General features: G+C 37.7%; 1 protein-coding gene across 4 annotated transcripts in view; it reads right to left on the minus strand.

Annotated features, from left to right (window-relative positions):
• GLRA2 (glycine receptor alpha 2) overlaps window positions 1–19,687 on the minus strand; it is a 157,395-nt gene that overhangs the window by 86,856 nt on the left and 50,852 nt on the right. For all 4 annotated transcript variants that reach the window (XM_084869864.1, XM_084869863.1, XM_084869865.1 and 1 more), the window contains 3 exons: window positions 5,049–5,131; window positions 2,325–2,462; window positions 79–293 (listed from right to left, as the gene is read on the minus strand). In XM_084869864.1, coding sequence (XP_084725990.1) covers window positions 79–293; window positions 2,325–2,462; window positions 5,049–5,131 — 436 coding nt within the window. The remainder of the gene's footprint in view (window positions 1–78; window positions 294–2,324; window positions 2,463–5,048; window positions 5,132–19,687) is intronic.

The following is a 19,687-nucleotide window of genomic DNA, read 5'->3' on the forward strand; positions in this document are numbered from 1 at the left end:
ACTTCCCAGAATCCTCCAGCCTACAAAACCTTTGACAAACTTTTCAGGTCACTGTTGTCAAGTGAGGAGATTTCTTACCTTTGGCAGAGATGCCCTGGAACCTGAACTCTGGGTGGTCATCGTTAAAACTGTGGTGATGCCCAGTGCGACCCTGGCAGGGGCTGCATCCATGTTTATCCAAAAGGAGACCCAGGACAAAATGACTATCAAGAGACTGGGGATGTACATCTGGATCAAATAATATCCCATCTGGCGTTCCAAGTGAAACTTAACCTCAATACAGGTAAACTTTCCTGGAAGGCAAGAAATGATTACTTAAAATCCAATTAGAATTTATCTTTCCTATTAGACTCACACTTTATTTAAAAAAATAAGAGTATTATAGATGGGTTTGGAAGGTTTTACAAGATTCTCACTCTACATAAGCAATTGAACTTCATTCCTACTTAACCAGTAATAGAAATGACAGTGGGAGAATGAGTGATCTAAAGAGTCACTGGACCAAAACCATGTGGGATTATTAATTTTCAAAACCTGTGCCTTTTTGCAACTTATTTTGATAGAGTTTCAGAATTTGCAAGACTGTCATAAGCTTACCAATGGAAATAAAATATTCACATTTGTGGGGTTATTATATATAGCATATAATATATAACCCACAGAATATATGTATAGTATATAGTATACAGCATAAAATACAGTGGTGCCTCGCATAACGAACGCCTCGCACAGCGAACTTTGGACAGGTTTTTCATGAAACCATCGGCCAAAAAGCAGAAAATGGATGAAGATGTGCAAGATTCGGTAGACTCTACTCAGTCTGTCTTAAAATTAAAAAAATGTGTGTTTTTTTTTTAAAAAAATTATGTTTTTAGATGTATCTAAATAAAAATATGTCATCTTAGCATATTTTTTTTATGTCATCTTAGCATATTTTATGCTACAGAACGAATTATTTTTTTAACATGTATTGTTATGGGAAAACGTGTTTCACATAACGAACTTTCCGCATAACAAGCTTGCTCCTGGAACGAATTAAGTTCGTTGTGTGAGGCACCACTGTATATAATATATGACATGTAATATATAACATTTGAACCTTTCTCTCCAAAGTTGTCAAGTTCACATGGGCCTCCAAAAAAATTGAATAATTGTGTGTTTATTTTTGTGTTGTCAATAGCAAGAGAAAAATATGTATATATTTGTATCAGCCATGCATGTAATCCAGTCATTGTAAACATTTTCTAGCCTTTTGGGTAATTGCTTAAGATAATTTATAATATTCCTAGAATCTGTTTACAATGTGACACTTCCTATAAAAAGAGTACATATAAAGATATTAAAACTTTTGACATACTACTAAGAAATAAATGTTCCTTCTCCTTTGCACACTTCCCCTCTTTAATTGGCTTGACATTAGGGCTCCAGAAGGTAATTTGACTTAGTTTAGGCAAATGATAAAAGGTAGGGTTGGATTCTGCTTTGTCAGTAAGAACAGTTTTAGTTACTTGAATAGAAAGCACTGTTGACTGCTAAAATAAGTTTTCCTGGGCCATTCTACTCAGCAAGGGACCTGGAGCAGTCATTGAACAAACTATCATGTATTCATTGCCTACCTCTGATCAGCTTGTGTGGCATCAAAACTGGGACATGCATATGAAAAGCCATCAACTTGACTGGGCAGGCAAAATCTTCCCGGTAACCACAGATGCCCACTGTTGCTACTGACTCAAATTCTCCTCTCTCCCCCCTCCCCCGCCATGTGTCTGTCAGCACTACTGACAATGCAGGTCTTTAGAGCCAGCTGAATTCCTGCCAGCTGATTTTCATCCAAACTCCTATTATTGTTCAGTACTGGAGAGCACAGCAGCTGTGCTTCTGGGTTTACAACGACCTATGTTATTATTCTTCTCTTCTACTAAGACAGAGAGTGCAAATTGACTTGGGGGTCCCATGTCAAAAGTGGATGCCAGGAACTGGCCAGAATTTATACACTTCCTGTGCCACTTACAAGGTCCCATACACCTGTTCCCAGACTCATTTGACAGCAGATGGTCAGCAAGAGAACAGTAAAAGATTCCCTAATCTCTACTTATCTCTCTGTTTTGGAGAAATTTTCTGTTGTGCTCACTGACCTATTCCAGAGGGTATTGGTATCTTATCTTAGTGGGGGTGGAGGGGGGGAAGGTGGAATCAAGTCTAGGCCCTTGCCTTGTAGCTCAGCGCCATTTTCTTGGTAAATATGCAGCAATTAAGGCGATGGGATCTATAACCCAAGCTGCAGATGGAGCCCACTTGGGTTTAGCAGCTGAAAGAAAACTTACCGGTGTTGTAGTGTTTTGTGCAGTAGCCGAGTTCCTTCTCTTCTTTTAAAATAAACTGAGGAAGGGTCAGTCCTTCAGCAACTTGTACCGGACCATCACTTAACCACTCAAATATTAGGTCATTCATCGTGTATCCAACTGAGATAAACAAATCACAGTGAAACACTGAATGCATCTTTCCAAGCAACCTTGAAAGGCTAGCCATGTAAAGAAACAAGAAAACTGTCTAAAGCAGACACATGCTCAATCAGTTTAAGAGCATTTTTTAATAAAATAGCTGCAATCATCATGACAAGTACATGTCATTGTAGCCAACAAAATTGAAGACAACAAGCTATTTCTGAATGATTTATTTCCATTTAATGAGAGAATGGAATCTAGAAAGTCCATTTTCTTCACTCAATTTTTCTGAAGAACAAACAAACAAATATAAAAACCCATTGGAGACCAGCTTGACTTGAAAGAGCTCTGTCTGTGACAATCCAATAAGACAATGCAATTCATGGTGCTAGCCTTAGTATTTTAAATGAAATTAAAAAAATGAGAATGAATTCATCATAGGCCTGAAGCATTCCCATTGCAACCTGGCCCATCTCCTATGGTCTCTTAGCTTTGTTTTCAGAAAGCTTATGTTAAAGTTCTTATGGTTAATCCTTAGCTACTTTAGCATGAGGGGGAAACTAGAGAGAGGTAACCTAAGAAGAAGTTGCAGAATATGCAAATCAAGCATATTCATTTGTTCTAGTGTCTTACAAAATGGATCCACTCATCACAAATGATTAATATGAAGTAAAACATTCTCTATATGTAATGTCATATTGTTATGACTCTTGAACCATCCAAAGTAAGATTGTTATCAGTTTGCTAAACCAAAGTTAGTTCTTAGTCTCCAAGTTCCTTGTTAACTAGTTCGTTATCTATAAAGTGCTCTGGGTATTTTTGCACCCCAGAAATGAAGACTGCTCTTCTTTCAGATGTTATTTCTCTCTCCTCTCCCTTTGTGATATTTGAACACTAAACTTAGAGTGAGGAATATAAGGAATATTATGTGAAGTTTTGATTAACCAATAACCTCAGCATGTTTATTAAATTTATAGATTCTTAGACTTTTTTACTATAGCTTAGTGACTCACCAAAGCTACTCAGAATCAATGTCCATATCAATTAGAATCTACTTTGCTCTTTCTTTGGACCACTTTTCCATTCAAAGCCAAAAATAATATGGAAAGTGAGGGATTACAAAACAAGAAATTGCAACAGAAAGAATGGCCAACCCTATTACAATGCTATATGAGTAGTTGGGTGTCTCCAACAAATAAAAGAAGATCATCAAACACCCCATATCCTTGTCTGGAGAGCTTATTGCTGGCCACCATGATAATAGTCTTGTCAGCCACCCTTCAGACCCAGCCTAGGGCAGACAGACCGGCTAAAGAGGTGGGGAAGGAGGATATAATATAAGGGTAGAAAAGCGGAGAGTAATTTCTGTTCTTCATATTCAAAGTTAGTGGTAAACACATTACTTCTTTGATACCCTACTTCTAGGGCCTGCAAAGACCAACCTTATTTACTAATTGGAGTTTTTTTTTAAGCCTTGGAGGAGCCTCAAATGGCAACTCTGCATATTTATAGAGAATCTAAGTGTTGGGCTGAGGCAGGGGTGAGTTTGGAGCAGTAGAGAATATATGAAGAAGGAATCATTATATAAGAAAAAAAAAGTATTTTCTTCCTTCTCAAGAGAAAGCGTTATAGGGGAGAAAAATACATAAAGTTTATTGTCAATCAAAAATTCTCATTTTATACCTGACAGCTTTTTTTTTTTTATACAAAATCATCTCATTATTTTGTTTATTTCTGTAGGAAGTTTCAAGGGAAATTAATGGTGATTTTAAATGATCAGAAGGACACCTGTCATTGACTCTTTAAAATAATAGTTGATATCTTTTTTATTATTTTTCTAAACCAAGAAGTTAAAAGTATTTCCTTACCCTTGCCTCATTAAATATTCTAACATCCCCATAGGTCAGTAGGACTTATTATTCTCTAGATTTTACAAACAGAGAAACTGTCAGAGCAAGCCAGAAAAAAATTCATGTCTCTTGACTGAACATACCATTACCTTGGTGGCATTAGCAGCTTATGGCATGTGTCAAAGATTTCAGTGACATCATGGCTGGGGCATAAAGGGGGGACTAAGTAGATAGCATTTCTCTACTTAATTCACCATGCCTTTGTGTGTCCACTGGCCATCTAAAGGAGATGCCTCTTGTCCCATATCACCTCAGGCCCCTCCGTTTTGCATCCTCCTCTGACTCTCTTGTATCTTGTCCTCAAATCAATAATCCCTCCCTGCCAAAACTCCTCTGGGGGTGATGGTCTATATGAGCATAAGATAGACATATCATTTTCTGATTAGAGAGCAATTCATTGTAGAGATTGAATGATGAATCATCTTAATTTTCTGAGGAGACATTTTCATTTCAAAAAATAGCTTCCTCAATTAGGCTTGTTTTTGAGGAAGGTGAGTTAATTGGCATTTTACTTTGAAAGATTGCCTATTAGGTATCAGACATGCGCACACACTCTTGCTTGCCCTTTCATTAGGACCTTGGGAGGTAGGTAGAGAAAGAGACTTATGGGTCTTTTCTCCTTAATTAATGACACACTAAGAACCAGGTTATTGATTAAAACAAGGAGGCAGTCATTTCAATAGCAGTGACTTACAACTCTCCAGCTGCATTGTACATGTCTGGACATCCATTGGAAAGTTCTTCAAGTCCATGGGACAGGATAAGGTCAAAGTGAGCCTTAGTAAAAAAAAAAAAAATTATAGAGAATAAAAAAGTAAGTTTTGAATCTGTGAGGTCTGATTCTTGATAAACAAACCAAACATACATTTGATATTAAAGCAAAGTGACTGATTCAAATAATGAAATCTAAGCTCGCATACAGGTCAATGCTTTTTATTTTTTAAATTTACCATTATAGGTAAACTTTAAAAATAATGTAGAGTTTTACTATAACCCCTTACTTTCTATTTCCCATCTTCCAACCTCTGACCCCTACCTCCCTAGTGGCACTGGTCACACGTTTATTTTAGGATCAGCAAGAGCATTGAGAAATATTATAATGAGGACAATGGGTTCTCACCCATACTGCTGTCCAAAATACATAAAGTTTATACTGTTTTTAGATTTATACTTTGGACAGGTGGACTTTGCTTCAATGACAATAAAGAATGTGAAAAGCATATTTGGTTGCGATTGAGCATTGGTTCTCTTTCCATCAAATGAGCAAATTTAACTTGAATGTCTTTTCATTTGATAATCTATGTGGATGAGTTAACCATATATTGCAGCATTCATTCTAGAATTTTCACAAATCTGGAGCATGTCATGCTTGAGCTGAAAGAAAAACATTGAAGGATAGTGGTTTGTACATAGTTTTTACATTTCTGCACCCAAGGGGCTACTCTGCTCCCTTTTTCCCTTTTCCTTAACTCTCCTGAGCTCCCAGTTAGCAATGATCAAGCCTTATATCATTGGGATATTCTTTGAGCCACCATTTCTTTTGCGCCATTTCATTCATTCATTCATTCATTCATTCAATTGTCTTTAATCCTCACCTGAGAATATTTTTTTTCCATTGATTTTTAGAGAAAATAGAAGAGAGAGAGACACTCAGAGAGAGGGAAACATCGATATGAGAGAGAGAGACATCGATTCGTTACCTCCTACATGCTCCTGTCTAGGACTGGAAGTCCAGACTGCAACCAATGTATGTGCCCTGGACCAGAATCAAACCTACAAGCTTTCAGTCCACAAGCCTATACTCTGTCTACTGAGCCAAACCAGCAAGGGCTACCATTTTTCTTTTTTTTAGTCCTCAGTGAGAGGGTGCTTACTTATTGCTCTTTAATTTTTCTACCTCAATGATTCAAGAAGAAAATTAAGGTAGAGAATTAGCATATCTGAGTTCCCTTATCAGTATTTCTTCAAACTATCTCTTTCCCCTAAGAAAGATTTTAAACTTGATAAACATTCATCTCCTTATCAAATGATGGGATAGGATAAAATAATGTTTATTTCTATTTAACACCAATACTAGAATCCCTGTTATTCTGAAGTTCACTGCTCCAGTCCTGTTTATTTTCTCTAAGAACTCTTTTATATCTGTAGATGCCTTTGATTCTGGCACTACAACCGAAACTCTCCCTTGCTGGCATGCTCATTCTCACTCTCTCCTACTGGTCCTCTTTTCTTTCTCTCTTTCATTTTGTACATTCTAAATAATATGGAAAAAGTAGTGGCATATACTTCAAAGAAAATAAAGATTTGGGATCTGAAGTGAGATTAGACAAAGAATCTATGCTGATAATCTTCAAACTAGTTAAAATACAACAGTGATTAGGAAAAGCAAGATACAAAACAGTGCAGTGTGACCTCAATTGAGTAAAAATATATTCTTATTCTTGGAGATAAGCACAACACTATATTAAGAGTAGATATCTTTGGTTTGTAGCATGATTCATGTTTTGTTTTTACTTTTTATTCTATATTATCTATATTGACACATGTAGTTTATTTGAAGATGTCTTTTATATTAAACATGTCTTCAAACAATACCTGAAAGGTAAAATTATAAAATTCTGTCTTATTCAGTAACCTTCTGATACTGCTATTGCTATAATATTTTTATTATTGTTTAAATTTTGCCATAAACATACAGTATGTCACCTCCATTGCTAAATAAGTTACCTAGCTTCTGTGGGCTATTCTGAGAACACAAACACCATGTCTCTAAAGGGAAAAAATAGAGTTTTGAGTTATCAACAACTGACAACATTTTAGACAGGAACAATAATTTTTGTCAGCCATGAATTTCATTTAGAGCTATAGATATTATATAGATATTTAATTTTTTTTCCATAGAAGACTTTACTTTTTAGAAAACACGCTTTTATTGAGATTAATGCCATGGACTCTTTTTAAATAACAGTAGAGTAAAAGGATCAAAATGAAAATCTCTAGCAATCAATTTAAAAAAAACCTGACACTTTGTAAAGGGGTAAAAACCACAGAAGAATCTATGAGTTTTTAAAACTGTTATTAACTCAAGGAGAATCTATTTATTCTTTCCTATTTTTAAAAGTGGAAATACTTTCATCAAACAAAAGTATGTTCATTATACAAGAAATAATCTGTGAGCATGTACATAATTTAAGTGAATCAAACTCTGAAAAATCTATAAATTTCTTATGAGAAATTAGTAAGTAATAATAGTGGAAATAAGTACAGTTTTAAAAGCATGCAACGTGGAATTCAACTATATTTTGTTTGCTATTGGAAACAACCCAATTTTCATATTCCTAATCATAGGACTCTTTTGTGAGGTGAACTTTTCACATTTATTTAGGGAGCAGAAGCCACACCCAATTATTTCTGCCTTTGTGGCAGATCTAACAATCCCATGGAGACCCAGAATTTTTGGGGTAAATTATTGCCAGCATGGAATACCCTATTGAGAGCAATTCCCGATAAGCATGAAACTGTCTCTGAATTTTGGCTCAGCTGAGAACTCCGTGGGTATTTCCCTTTCTCCTTATTTGTTTTCTAATTTCCTTTCTACATGGGTGTAGTATTGGAACCCACTGGGTGCCAATAACAAGGAGGCAAGTTAACAGCTCCATGGTTTGCTAAATCATGTAATCAAGTTGAGCAAATAGGAGGCAATTATAAATATCTGAATCAGTCCCTTCATAGGCTGCAGAGCCCATAGTTTATGATGTTTAGTTTACTATACATCTGCAGACTGAAATGTGGGCCTGCCCTTTACTGACTTTCTCTTCCTTTTTCATTGAAGTTACTATAGGACACAGTAAGATTATACAAATATTAAGTTGTACCATGATGACTTTTTATATCTCTATCCACCTATTTAACAAGCACCCAGATCCACTTTTAGAATATTTTATTCACCCCAGAACATTCCCTTGTGCTCTCTTCCCAGTCAAGAACCTTCAAAAGTAACCACCGCTGCTTTTTTAAAAGCTATTCTTTTATTTAAAAGTAGTTTTGAGTAAAATGAACTGAATATTTTGTACAGATGCAGAAGTTGCATCAAGTAAGATGGACACCTACAACATTACACTAAAATGTGAACAAATTTTATCTGCTTTATTCTAAATCTCCATTTATTTTTTGTGGGTCTCACAAAGCATATTAATTGAGATTCAGACTGTTTGCTGGCAGACACTGCCTACAGCATGTCAGATTTGCTCTCCTCTTTGTCATAATTTAAAATATTAAGGCCATTGCACCTGAGAGCAGCCAGCCGAGGCTGCCCATCTTCCACTTGATATCTGTTAAAGAATTCATTTCCTGAAGCATTATCACACATCTCCCCACTGTCATTGTGGCCAACATACAAGCTCCGGTTTGTAAAAGGGAAGGAATATAGTTTCCTTACAGAGAGGCCCTGCTTCTTTACCTGAGACTAAGAGGCTGAGCAAACATTTCAGTTTTAAAGGCAAGGGAATAAAACAATGCCTCCCAAAATTTCACTTCCCTTCCTTACTACTCTCCTATTCAGTGCACCTTGATCATAAAACCAACTTGTGGCTTTATACCTTGCTTAAAGTTTAAATGACTAATAGATGCAGACATTGTAAATCATTTCATTTCCTTTTAGTTTTTTATAAATCAAATATTATATTTTTATTGAGTTATTTGTTCCCTACTTATTCTCTGTCCCATATTTGTTCTTTACCTTCTAAAACAGTGGTTGGCACAGAGTAAGTAATCAATAAATATTTGTTTAACGAATGAATCAGTGTTCTAAAACTCTGCGGGAGAATTTCAGGCTTTTATCCTGCGGAAATGGGAATGGATTAGGGATTTAGGAGAGAGGAGCCTGGGCACCAGAACCCATAGGGTGTTGCCAAATTACAAGATAGGCACAGGAAGCCAGCGAAACATGCCTGGCCTCTTCTGTAAGTTGCTAACATTCCCGCTAGAAATAAAGCGAATCAAGCTGAAGGAAAGCCAGAAAGCTCCGTCCACCTGTCTTTGAGCCTTGGTCAGGTGGCTGGGTCCATGGCCAGGACTGTTTTCACATTGCTAGACTGACTCGAATTATTTAACTTTACAACATCATGGTGGACAGAGGCACCTTCATTCATAAAGGAACTTCTAGCTCATAAGAAACTTAGTAGTGTTAGAATTGAGAGTCCATTCCAAGTGAAATGTTCTTGAGGAAAGGAAAACCATTTGAAGAGAAAAGCAATTTTCAGAAAGAAATACACATTTTAATGAGGGATCTGCTTGCCTGAAGCAAAGATTGCCAATGTACTATTTTGGGAGAGTTGATTCTAATGGTTACAGTAGTCTGTCTTATTTGGAAAGTAATAACAATTGGGAGCTTCTGTGTTTTATTCAGGAAACGCAAGAGAGTCTTGAATATTTTGCTATTGTATCTTAGTTTGGGGACTGCATTTAGCACACTCCATGCAGCATGCTATAAACCCTCAGCAGTTTGTGGAAATCAAAGGGGTTAGGACCCATGGTGCTCTTTTAGGATTAAAATAGTTAAGAAAATATTTAAAAAGTTATGATGATGATGATAGTATTAATAATTACAATCCTGCTCAAACACTCTTATTACTCTACAATTATGGAGTACCATCACACAAGGCAGATAGTACTCTCACGGTTTTTGAGATAAGCCAATTGAAGAGATTAGCCATTTCCCAATCTCACAAGTAAGTGAACAGAGTTAAATTTGAACCCAACTTTAAATGATGTCAAAGTTCATTTATTATTTTCCACTCTACCATATTTCCTCCTTAGTAAAAGAGCCTATTGCTAATTTATCATCCTGTCTTGACTGTGAAGTCAGCAGAGTGGATTGTAGGAACCTTAGTTGTTTTGTACCTGCTCAGGGATACCCCTTTCATTTTTCCTCAGGTGTCGGACTTCTCATGACCTGTCCTTTAAAAAAAAAAAAAAAACCTCCAACCTTCCCCTGCAGCCTCACAAAGTACATTCACTGTGGATCCAGGGAACTGGTTGGTTGACCCAGCTTACTCTTAAAGAGCTATTTGACCTTACCTGGCTGGTGAGGCTAGTGGTTGAACATCGTCCTATGAACCAGGAGATCATGATTCAATTCCTGATCAGGACACATGCCCAAGTTGTGGGCTCAATCCCCAGTGGGAAGTGTTCAGGAGGCAGCCAGTCAATGGTTCTCTCTCATCATTGATGTTTCTATCTCTCTCTCTCCCTCTCCCTTCCTCTTGAAGTCAATAAAAATATAGTTTTTGGGAAAAGCTATTTGACCTTGACTAAATCTCTGGGCCTCATTCTCCACCCCAAACCCCATGCTGTTCAACATTTATCTGATTCTAAACTAAGTGAAGGTGACCAGCTTAAAGGATTTCCTCTTATAGATGAGTTCACACACTTTGAATATGATGAAAGCCTTAAGTGCAAGTTATAATGCTTTTAATTTAGCACATTTCTGGCACTCTGGGTATATAGGTGAGATATTTATTGTCCTGATATGGCTTTGTCATCCAACATCCTAGAAAACAATCCACTCTTTCCCCAAGAGCATACTGACAGCCTTTCTCTACAATGTAGGTCTGTTGAATCTCTCCTCTCAGTTGTACCTTGAAATTTCTGAACCATGTGACATGCTAATGTCAGAGATTTGCAGGATGCATCAAATATTGAATAAGAATGTCATCTTAACCCATCTAGACCTTATGTGAAATTAGCCTGGGGGCAAGTTAGAAGTCAAGCTAAAAGTGCATCATTAATATAACCCACACATGGAAAGAGGGATGGAAAAGTGAGGGAGTCAGTGGATTAAAAGGCACTGTCAGGATGACTGTCTGATCAAGATAGCCTTTAACACAGTTGATTACAAACTCTGGTGGCTATAAGTGTTATCTGAGGTAGGAATTAAGATTCTCAGGACCTCTTGATAAGCAGCCCAGGTAGCACTGATGCTGGTGTTCTGGAGTCCATTTTAAGAAGCATTGTTTTAGCCCAGATGGTGTGGTTCCATGGTTGAATGTGGACCTATGGACCTGGAGGTCATGGTTCAATTCCCAGTCAGGGCACATGCTTGGGTTGCAGGCTCAATCTCTAGTGTGGGGTGTGCAGAAGGCAGCCAATCAGTGATTCTCTCTCATCATTGATGTTTCTATCTCTCTTTCTCTCTCCCTTCTCTGAAATCAATAATACAAATCTATATAGATATAGATATTAAAAGCACTATTTTAAGCATACTCTAAGGGATGACATTTTACTGTCTAGGACTCTAGATCAATGACTTTCAACCTTTTCCATCTCATGGCACACATAAACTAATTACTAAAATTCTGTGGCACACCAAAAGCATGTATTTTTTTTATTGATCTAACAAAGAAAAGTTATAATTTTGATTCATTCACACCAGACAGCCATTGTTGTATTGGCTGTTGCCATTTTTTTTATTTGACATCTGAGAGAAAACAGGTCAGTGCCCCTGACTAAATAGTCAGGTATTGCATATTTTAAAGATTCTTGTGGCACACTGGTTGAAAATCACTGGTCTACATGATAGACTAAAATAAGATAATTTTGAGATAAGAAAGAGGATTAAGGAAATGCTCTGCAGCTTTTCAGTAGCACTAGCACCATTTAGAAAATAATACTTTCCACTCAAAACCAGGGGAAGACAGTTAGGCTCAAGGAGGCTTCAACGTGACTGGACCCAGGGTTAATGACAAGGGGGATTGATCAAGAGCTTGGTCACAGTGGAGAGGCATTTAAGTAAAGTCAAGGCAGTGAAACCAAGGTTAGTCCACTGGTAACCAAGAATATGGGGGTGTGGCTAGAAAACTGGGATAGCTGCTAAGAGAGATGGGAGAACAGTTTCCAGGTGCCACAGATATAAACCAAATCAGAATGCCTATTAACACATGTTAATGTGCAAAGATAGGCAGTGGGACTCTACTTATGGTGGTAGCAGTATATCAGGGCACTGTCTCTGATCTCTGACTAGAAAATAAGTTATGGAGAAACTTCAGAGGAAGTTAGGGAAGTGGTTGCAACATGTATTGGGTTAGACTCAACTGAAAATTTATAAAAGCTTATGGTGCTAGTCAGGGATGAGGGAAGAATATATAGAAGGACCAGTTCCATGTCCTTAGTGAGGAGGAGTTAGTGATAAGTAGAACTCTGCCTGAGTTGTAATCTAGTACATCCATCCAGCAATTTTTGGGTGTCATGCATATCAGATACTTGAAAAAAGAGTTTCTCTCATGAAGGAGACTATAGTTTAATATAAATATGTTAATAAGATATGTTATAAGTTAATATATTATTTTAAAGAAATATATCTCAATACTTGTACATTTATTCAACCTTTTAAAGTTGTTTTCAAATCTCCATTTAAGGAATCCTTTCAAGATAGATAGATAAACAGATAGATAGAACTGTTAATAATACTTATTGCTAGAAAACTTGAGGGAGCATTTGTGGAAAAGATTAAAAAAAAAGATTTCTATTTTTTTCCTTCTAGGTATTTATTCTCTCTTCATGTTTTCACATATATTCACATATTTACTACTTGCTGTATTAAAATTAAACAGATCAACAACACACACATACAAAAAATCTTCCAGATTATATAAATCAGACACATGAACTGAATCAAGAAAAGGACTTTTCATTATTCCCGTGGTGCCTACATAAGGGCTCACACTGATTGGGTAAATAGATCATCTATCCATACAGGCCTAGATCCCGAGAGAGCCCTTTTGGTTTATCAGGGCAGTATGACTTTCCATAATCATTTGATGTTCCTGAATAAAAACACATGGCACCCACCAAAAAATATTGATCCAATGAAAGCAAAAACCAAGTTTGGCTAGACAGGCAAGAAATGAAATTTTATACTCTGTAATTAAATGACTTCTTTGAAGTCACTCATCATATGAAACATAGAGCAAATCCTACTTACTCTGGCCCTAAGCTGTTCACCTGGCTCAGAGGCAGGCACAGATGTGGCTATACTTAGGAAGACCTTCTACCCTGTTTCCCCGAAAATAAGACAGTGTCTTATATTAATTTTTTCTCCCAAAGTTGCGCTAGGTCTTATTTTCAGGGGATGTATTATCTTTCCATGCGCTAGGTCTTATTTTCGGAGGATGTCTTATTTTCGGGGAAAGACGGTATATAAGTAAAGGTTGAAATTCATATTGTGTAAATTATTAGGAGTTTTAGGAAGATCACAGTGGTTGTCCTTGCTCAAATACCTTTCAACTCTTAGTTGCTATATATAATAAACTAATAGACATTTAACTAAAAGCCCCCATGACTATTAAGATGCAAATCTAGGAAGAGAATTATATTTCGAGTATTGTTAGTCATTTCTTCCTTTGTGTATATGAGTTGATAGATTCCCAGGTTCCCTACTAATATTCCCAAGAGCTGACTTTGATACTGAGAATAGCAAACAGAAGGATGATACTGGATAGAAAACAGAGCTCAAAACAGTGTGGCAATGGCACCAGAGATAAATTTTTTTTTCAATATTGTCTCAGGCTGAACCTAAGCCCCAAGTTGGTATTAGCTGTACAGTTAGACTATCCTCTTAGATAACTTCAAATAGGAAAATATAAGACCTGTTTTTCCCTGTTGACCTTAGGATTTGGAGATGATGAATTGGCAACACTGCGGATTCATCAGCTATTCTACTCCTCTCCACTGAATGCCAGTGGCTAACAAGGAAGGTTCATGTTTAGCAAACATTATAAAGGCAAAGCAGAAAATACCCAATATGCATTGGGCAATACTACCGTGTTTCCCCGAAAATAAGACATCCTCTGAAAATAAGACCTAGCCCATGGAAAGATAAGACATCCCCTGAAAATAAGACCTAGCGCAACTTTGGGAGAAAAATTAATATAAGACACTGTCTTATTTTCAGGGAAACAGGGTAGCTGGGAAGGACAAAAATACAGTATCTTCTCCCATCTGTGCCCTTCAGAAAATTTGCACATCAATGGTTGGCCCATGTTAATTAAGTCCAAATATGGATAAGATTCAACTTGAAGCCTAACCAATAAATATGCAGCTAAAACTTTTCCAAATACTTTGATTTTTCCTGAACAAAAATGTTTTGAAGGTGTGAATTGGAGAGGGCTAAAGTGAACACCACCAGAATGAAGAGCTCAAATTACCAAATATTTAGATAACCAATACTGCTTCTATTTTAGTTACATTTTAAATTTCAAAGTCATTTTACCTCTAATAATACTTATACATCCAAAGATTCATGAAGATGAAATGTTATTAGCTGCATATTAAAATAATGAGGATTGATTTGTCCATTCCATGATCACTATGTGTAATTTTATAGATATTTAATGGTGGCATTGAAGTGAAGACAATGCTTTTCTCTTAACATTTTCTTAACCTTTTATTTGGGATCATTTTGCTGGCAAAACAGAAAGAGAACAAGCACTTGTGCAGTGACAATGTGGCTTTAAGAAAACTAAAGTAACTTTATATCTGCTGATGGCTGACAGTAAGATGGTATTATTTTGCTGGTGTTTTGTGCATTGAGACTTCTTTTGTAGTAACTGGCAGAGAGTTGGTGGCCATGTTTCTGGTGGCAAATGTTGGAGAAAGAACAAAGTCCTGGTAAGATGGTAGGATGCTCCATCCTTTATTAGATAACACATTAAAATTAGGCACAATTCTTCAGTTTATTATTACCAAGCAGCTAAAGAGGAGGCCTAAGCCATTATCAGAAAGAAGTTGCAACTGTCACTTCTGTTATGAGCTACATGCTTCCCAAAGGAAGGAAACGCAAGACAAGGCAACCCATGTGCTTGGGACTAAGCATGGATGGGGAGTTGAGTGGGGTTAAAGGTACCGAATAAAGAAATGTCCATGTGTATGGGTTAGGAAGAATTTTGAAAACTATCGAAAATGAAACATCAAATAAAACATTTATTTTATTGTCCTTTGAAAGAAATGAACAATCAGATATTGGATGGACCGGCTCTGAATGTGGGCTGTGTGTGGAACTTCACATAATTATATATGTCCTTAATTGTCTTTCAATGACTGTCCAATGATAAATGTTGTATCCTCTTCAGGACAGATTTTGGTTTGTAATTTTAAATGCCACAAGCCAGAATATGCTGAGCTTTGAGGATGGACAATTTTTTTTTCCATTTTAAAATGGAGCACCTTTCCTTTGGGTTATGTGCTATGAGAATGTGCTAGAGTAATTCATGTGTCCCAAGAGAGACATAGTGTGTTTATTTTGGGATTAATGCCATCCAGGGAGCCTTTCAAAAGCAACACTCTGGACCAGGGAGAAACCCATGTCAACATAAGTTGTGCAGGCTCACCAGGACCTCTGAATTTTCTTTGGCTTCCTGCCACAAGAAAATTCAGATAATGAGTAATAGCAGATTAGCCCTTCAATTCTGCTAGCTCAAATCTGCCCTGTGATTTCCTTTAGCCTACATATCCAGGTAATAATTGTTTCAGCCAACCATTTCTGTATAATTGTCTAAAAGTATATAAACATATAATTCATGAACACATTCTAAAATATCTCATGGGTACTCTGACTGGTTAAATAAGAGAGTACAAATTATCTAAATTTTAATTGGAAAATTTCTCACTAAGGAGTCTAGTATTGAGTACCTGTCTTTATGTAAGCTTTATGTTAAATGCAGGTAGTCCAACTTTTGCTACCCATTCCAAAATCAGGTTTCTCTCCTCAGAAATTGGATATTCAGTTTGGGAGAGCAGGTTCAAAAATCCCAAAATAATTTGAGATAGGCACCTTAAATTTAAAACCTCTTCTTGATGACTCCCAAGATCTAAGGGATATGAGGGACCTATTCTTATTTCCTCATCCATAAGGAATTTTGTGGTTTGGGAAAGAGAAGATAATTTTGAGTTATCTATATATACAAAAGCCTAAGCTATTAGCCACCTGTTTGACTGTCCGACCAGTAGCTATGACACACCCTGACCACCAGGGAGCAGATGCTCAAAGCAGGAGCTGCTGAGATACAATGACTTGGCAGCTGCGGTTCTTGGGTGACGCACCCAGAATCAGAGAGGAAGGAGCCTGATTCCAGGACACGTCACCCAAGAACCACCCTCTCGCAATTCAGGACCCCTTGAGGGATGGCAGAGAGCCAGTTTTGGCCTAGTCTGCGGGGATACCACCAGTGCATTGATCCACGCACTGGGCCTCTAGCCCATTGGCTTCCCACTTCAGTTCTGGCTCCCTACAGAGGGAGCTTCTAGCCCATTACAGAGGTCGAGGGTCTAGCCCTTACAGAAACTTTTCAACTCCATTAGCTAAATGATGAGACATGCAAGACCTACTCACTGTGGCCCTGACATCTGGTGCCTGTGCTGGCCCATTCACTTAATATTGATTACCAGTGGAGGCAGCGAATTTTTCTGCTACCATTCTAGGCTGGGAAACCAGCCACAGCTTCCCTCCTTCTGGGCAGACAGTAGCACCAGTGGGCAACCTCCTGGGAGGGAAGGAAGTGAAGGAGCAGCTCAGGTGGGAGGAAGGAGGTTCCTGCAGCCACAGGACTCCATTTGGGTAGAAGGGCCTGGGTTGGAGCCTGACATTGAGCAGGGTCCTGCCCTAAACCCACTAGATTCCAGGCTAAGTAAATCCTGTTTGCTAAATAATTGCATTTTGCAGCTAAATGCCCACAAGTCCTCAGTTACCACCAAACTTAGGGTAAATTGAGATGAAAGAAGCAAAAGAGATACAGAGAGAAAGTGACATAATATTGGGAGAAGAGAGGAGAGAGCCCAATTCCAGAATGTGTTGCTCAAGAACCACCCTCTTGCAATCTAGGACCCCTTGGGAGATGTCGGATCCCAACAGGCCAGGCCAAAGGACCCCACCGGTGCATGAATGTGTGCACTGGGACTCTAGTAGACTTCTACTAGATATAGAAGGAGCTTCAGACTTCATCTAATCTCCTGGTTCAAACTCAATGTATAGATAAGGAAACTAAGACTCAGAATGATAAACTGATGGGGTTATAGAGGCTGTTTTATAAACCTGGAGGATACAGTAAATGGTGGAAGTGTGGAGCTCCTGATGTCATGAGCCACCTTATTGGTATTGCTATTTGCACCGTCACTTTCAAAGCAACCTCTGATGAATATTAATGCAGTGGGAAGTTGCCTCCAAATGGAGGAAAACCTACTGGTTGCTATTGCCAGTTCTATCAGGTAAACAACCAAAGGCAAGTGGTCATTCCAGCTGCCATGTATTTCTTTGCACAATTTCCTCTTTTCTCTTACTCTGTTGTGTTTGAACCGATATTATGCCTTGGAGTATATGTGTATTTCTGAACCAAATTAGGAGCTCAACAGAGCTTTTCAGCACTTTAAGAGAGTCTGTCACATACAGAACCCACTTTCAAGACTTTAATACTTCTGTCAGCCATGCCTTTTTTGAAAACTACTCTCCAAAAATACCCCCTCCACACCACTTAGCTCAGCTTTTGCTGAGTCCACCAACGTATGTGCATGCCAGTGCCTCCCACCTTCCCAGCCTTGCATGCCTCTAGGAAGAATGGAATCATTGTGGTTTCCATGGCATTTCCCAGCACTTCTCTGAAAACTCACTGCTTAATTCTGATGTGGGCACTTACGTTACAGTCATTAATTACTGCATTAAATCAAGTCACCAAACTAATGATGGTTTGGACATAGAATAGGAAAATGAGAATGTAATTTTGCCTGGATTATAGAATATAAAGATAAACATGATCCAAATAAGCACGGAGAGAAGAAATCACAGATTTTTATAGCTGCTTTCTAGCAGAAAATATGGACTTATGCATCTCATCAAAACTGAGAGTAAAATAAGCAAAGTATCACCATTGGTAACAATTAAACAGGGTTTAGTTCACTGTGCATTTTATTTTCAGCTCTGACATCTAAATAGAGAATGTTCTTTTTTCCTATGCCATAAAAAGCATTCTGTTACTAAAGCTGGAATCTTTTTAAATTCTTGCATCGGACCTTAGGATGAGGCAAGGATGGATAGCTATGTGAAAAAAAATTGTCCTTGTATGTGGGTAGGTAGAGTCAGTCATTAGATAGGATTGTTTGGAAAGCACCACTGGATAGCTTTCTAGAAATCTACACTCCACCTACACTCAGTGGTGTCTGTAACCTACCATTAGAGGGGGAAGGCTTGTCAATCCCCAAGAGTTCTCTATCCAACAAGTACTGCTGGGAAGACTGACTCATCAATACCTAGAATTATGAATGGCATCAAAAGGGATTAACAAGCAAATATCCTCCAACACTATTAAGGAATAAGTTGTAGTTCAGGGAGAGTTTCCTTATGAGGGTAGCCAATACCTTGGTGCTATGAGGTGCTGTTGTGGAGGGACAAACCTATAATTATTTATAGTTTAGAAAACTTTCTTCAGTTGAGGGTAACAAAGACCCCCAGGTACCGGGTAAGTCAATTAAGAAGGCATTAAAGGCAAATAGTATTTCCTTCATAACATTGCTATGTCATACCTGTACTAGAAAGTGAGTTCTGTACATGCAGTAACCCTTGAAGCAATTTAAAAAAATATATATTTTATTGAGTTTTTACAGAGAGGAAGAGAGAGGGATAGAGAGTTAGAAACATTGAGAGAGAATCATCGATCAGCTGCCTCTTGCACACCCCCTACTGGGGATGTGCCCACAACCCAGGTACATGCCCTTAACCGGAATCAAACCTGGGACCTTTCCGTCCGCAGGCTGACGCTCTATCCACTGGTCAAACTGGTTTTGGCATTGAAGCAATTTTTAACAGTTGGAAGGTCATAGCTTCCTTAGAAAGATAATTATGTTTTTCTCTAAACAAACAAAAAAGAGTTGAAATAACCTAATGTAAAAAAAAAATGTGCAAAGTTTTAAATCCCAAAGGGGATTTAAGGAATCAGTCATTAGATAGGATTGTTTGGAAAGCACCTTGGAGTTTTCACCTACCCCTCAGATTAAGCATCCCTTAAGGAGTGGGTCAGTCCCAATCTTAATATCTGGAGTTTGTAGGGATCTATCTCGGTCAGTTTATTCATTAATCTCATAGAATACAAACAGCGGAGGAGAAACTAACCCAGCCAGCCACAGGACAAACTCCACTCTATGCAGAGCTATTTTATGTATTTCAAAGCCTGTAATGTGCTACAGTTGGAACCAAAGATAGAATTGCCTCTGGATCTAGGTCTGGGGAACATTATATTCTTCGTAGTTCTAGAATAGAAAGGACTTCATGGAACAAAAAATTCCTGGTTTTAT

This window comes from Pipistrellus hanaki, assembly GCF_964339955.1.
Source record: "Pipistrellus hanaki genome assembly, chromosome: X".
Classification (NCBI taxonomy): Eukaryota; Metazoa; Chordata; class Mammalia; order Chiroptera; family Vespertilionidae; genus Pipistrellus; species Pipistrellus hanaki.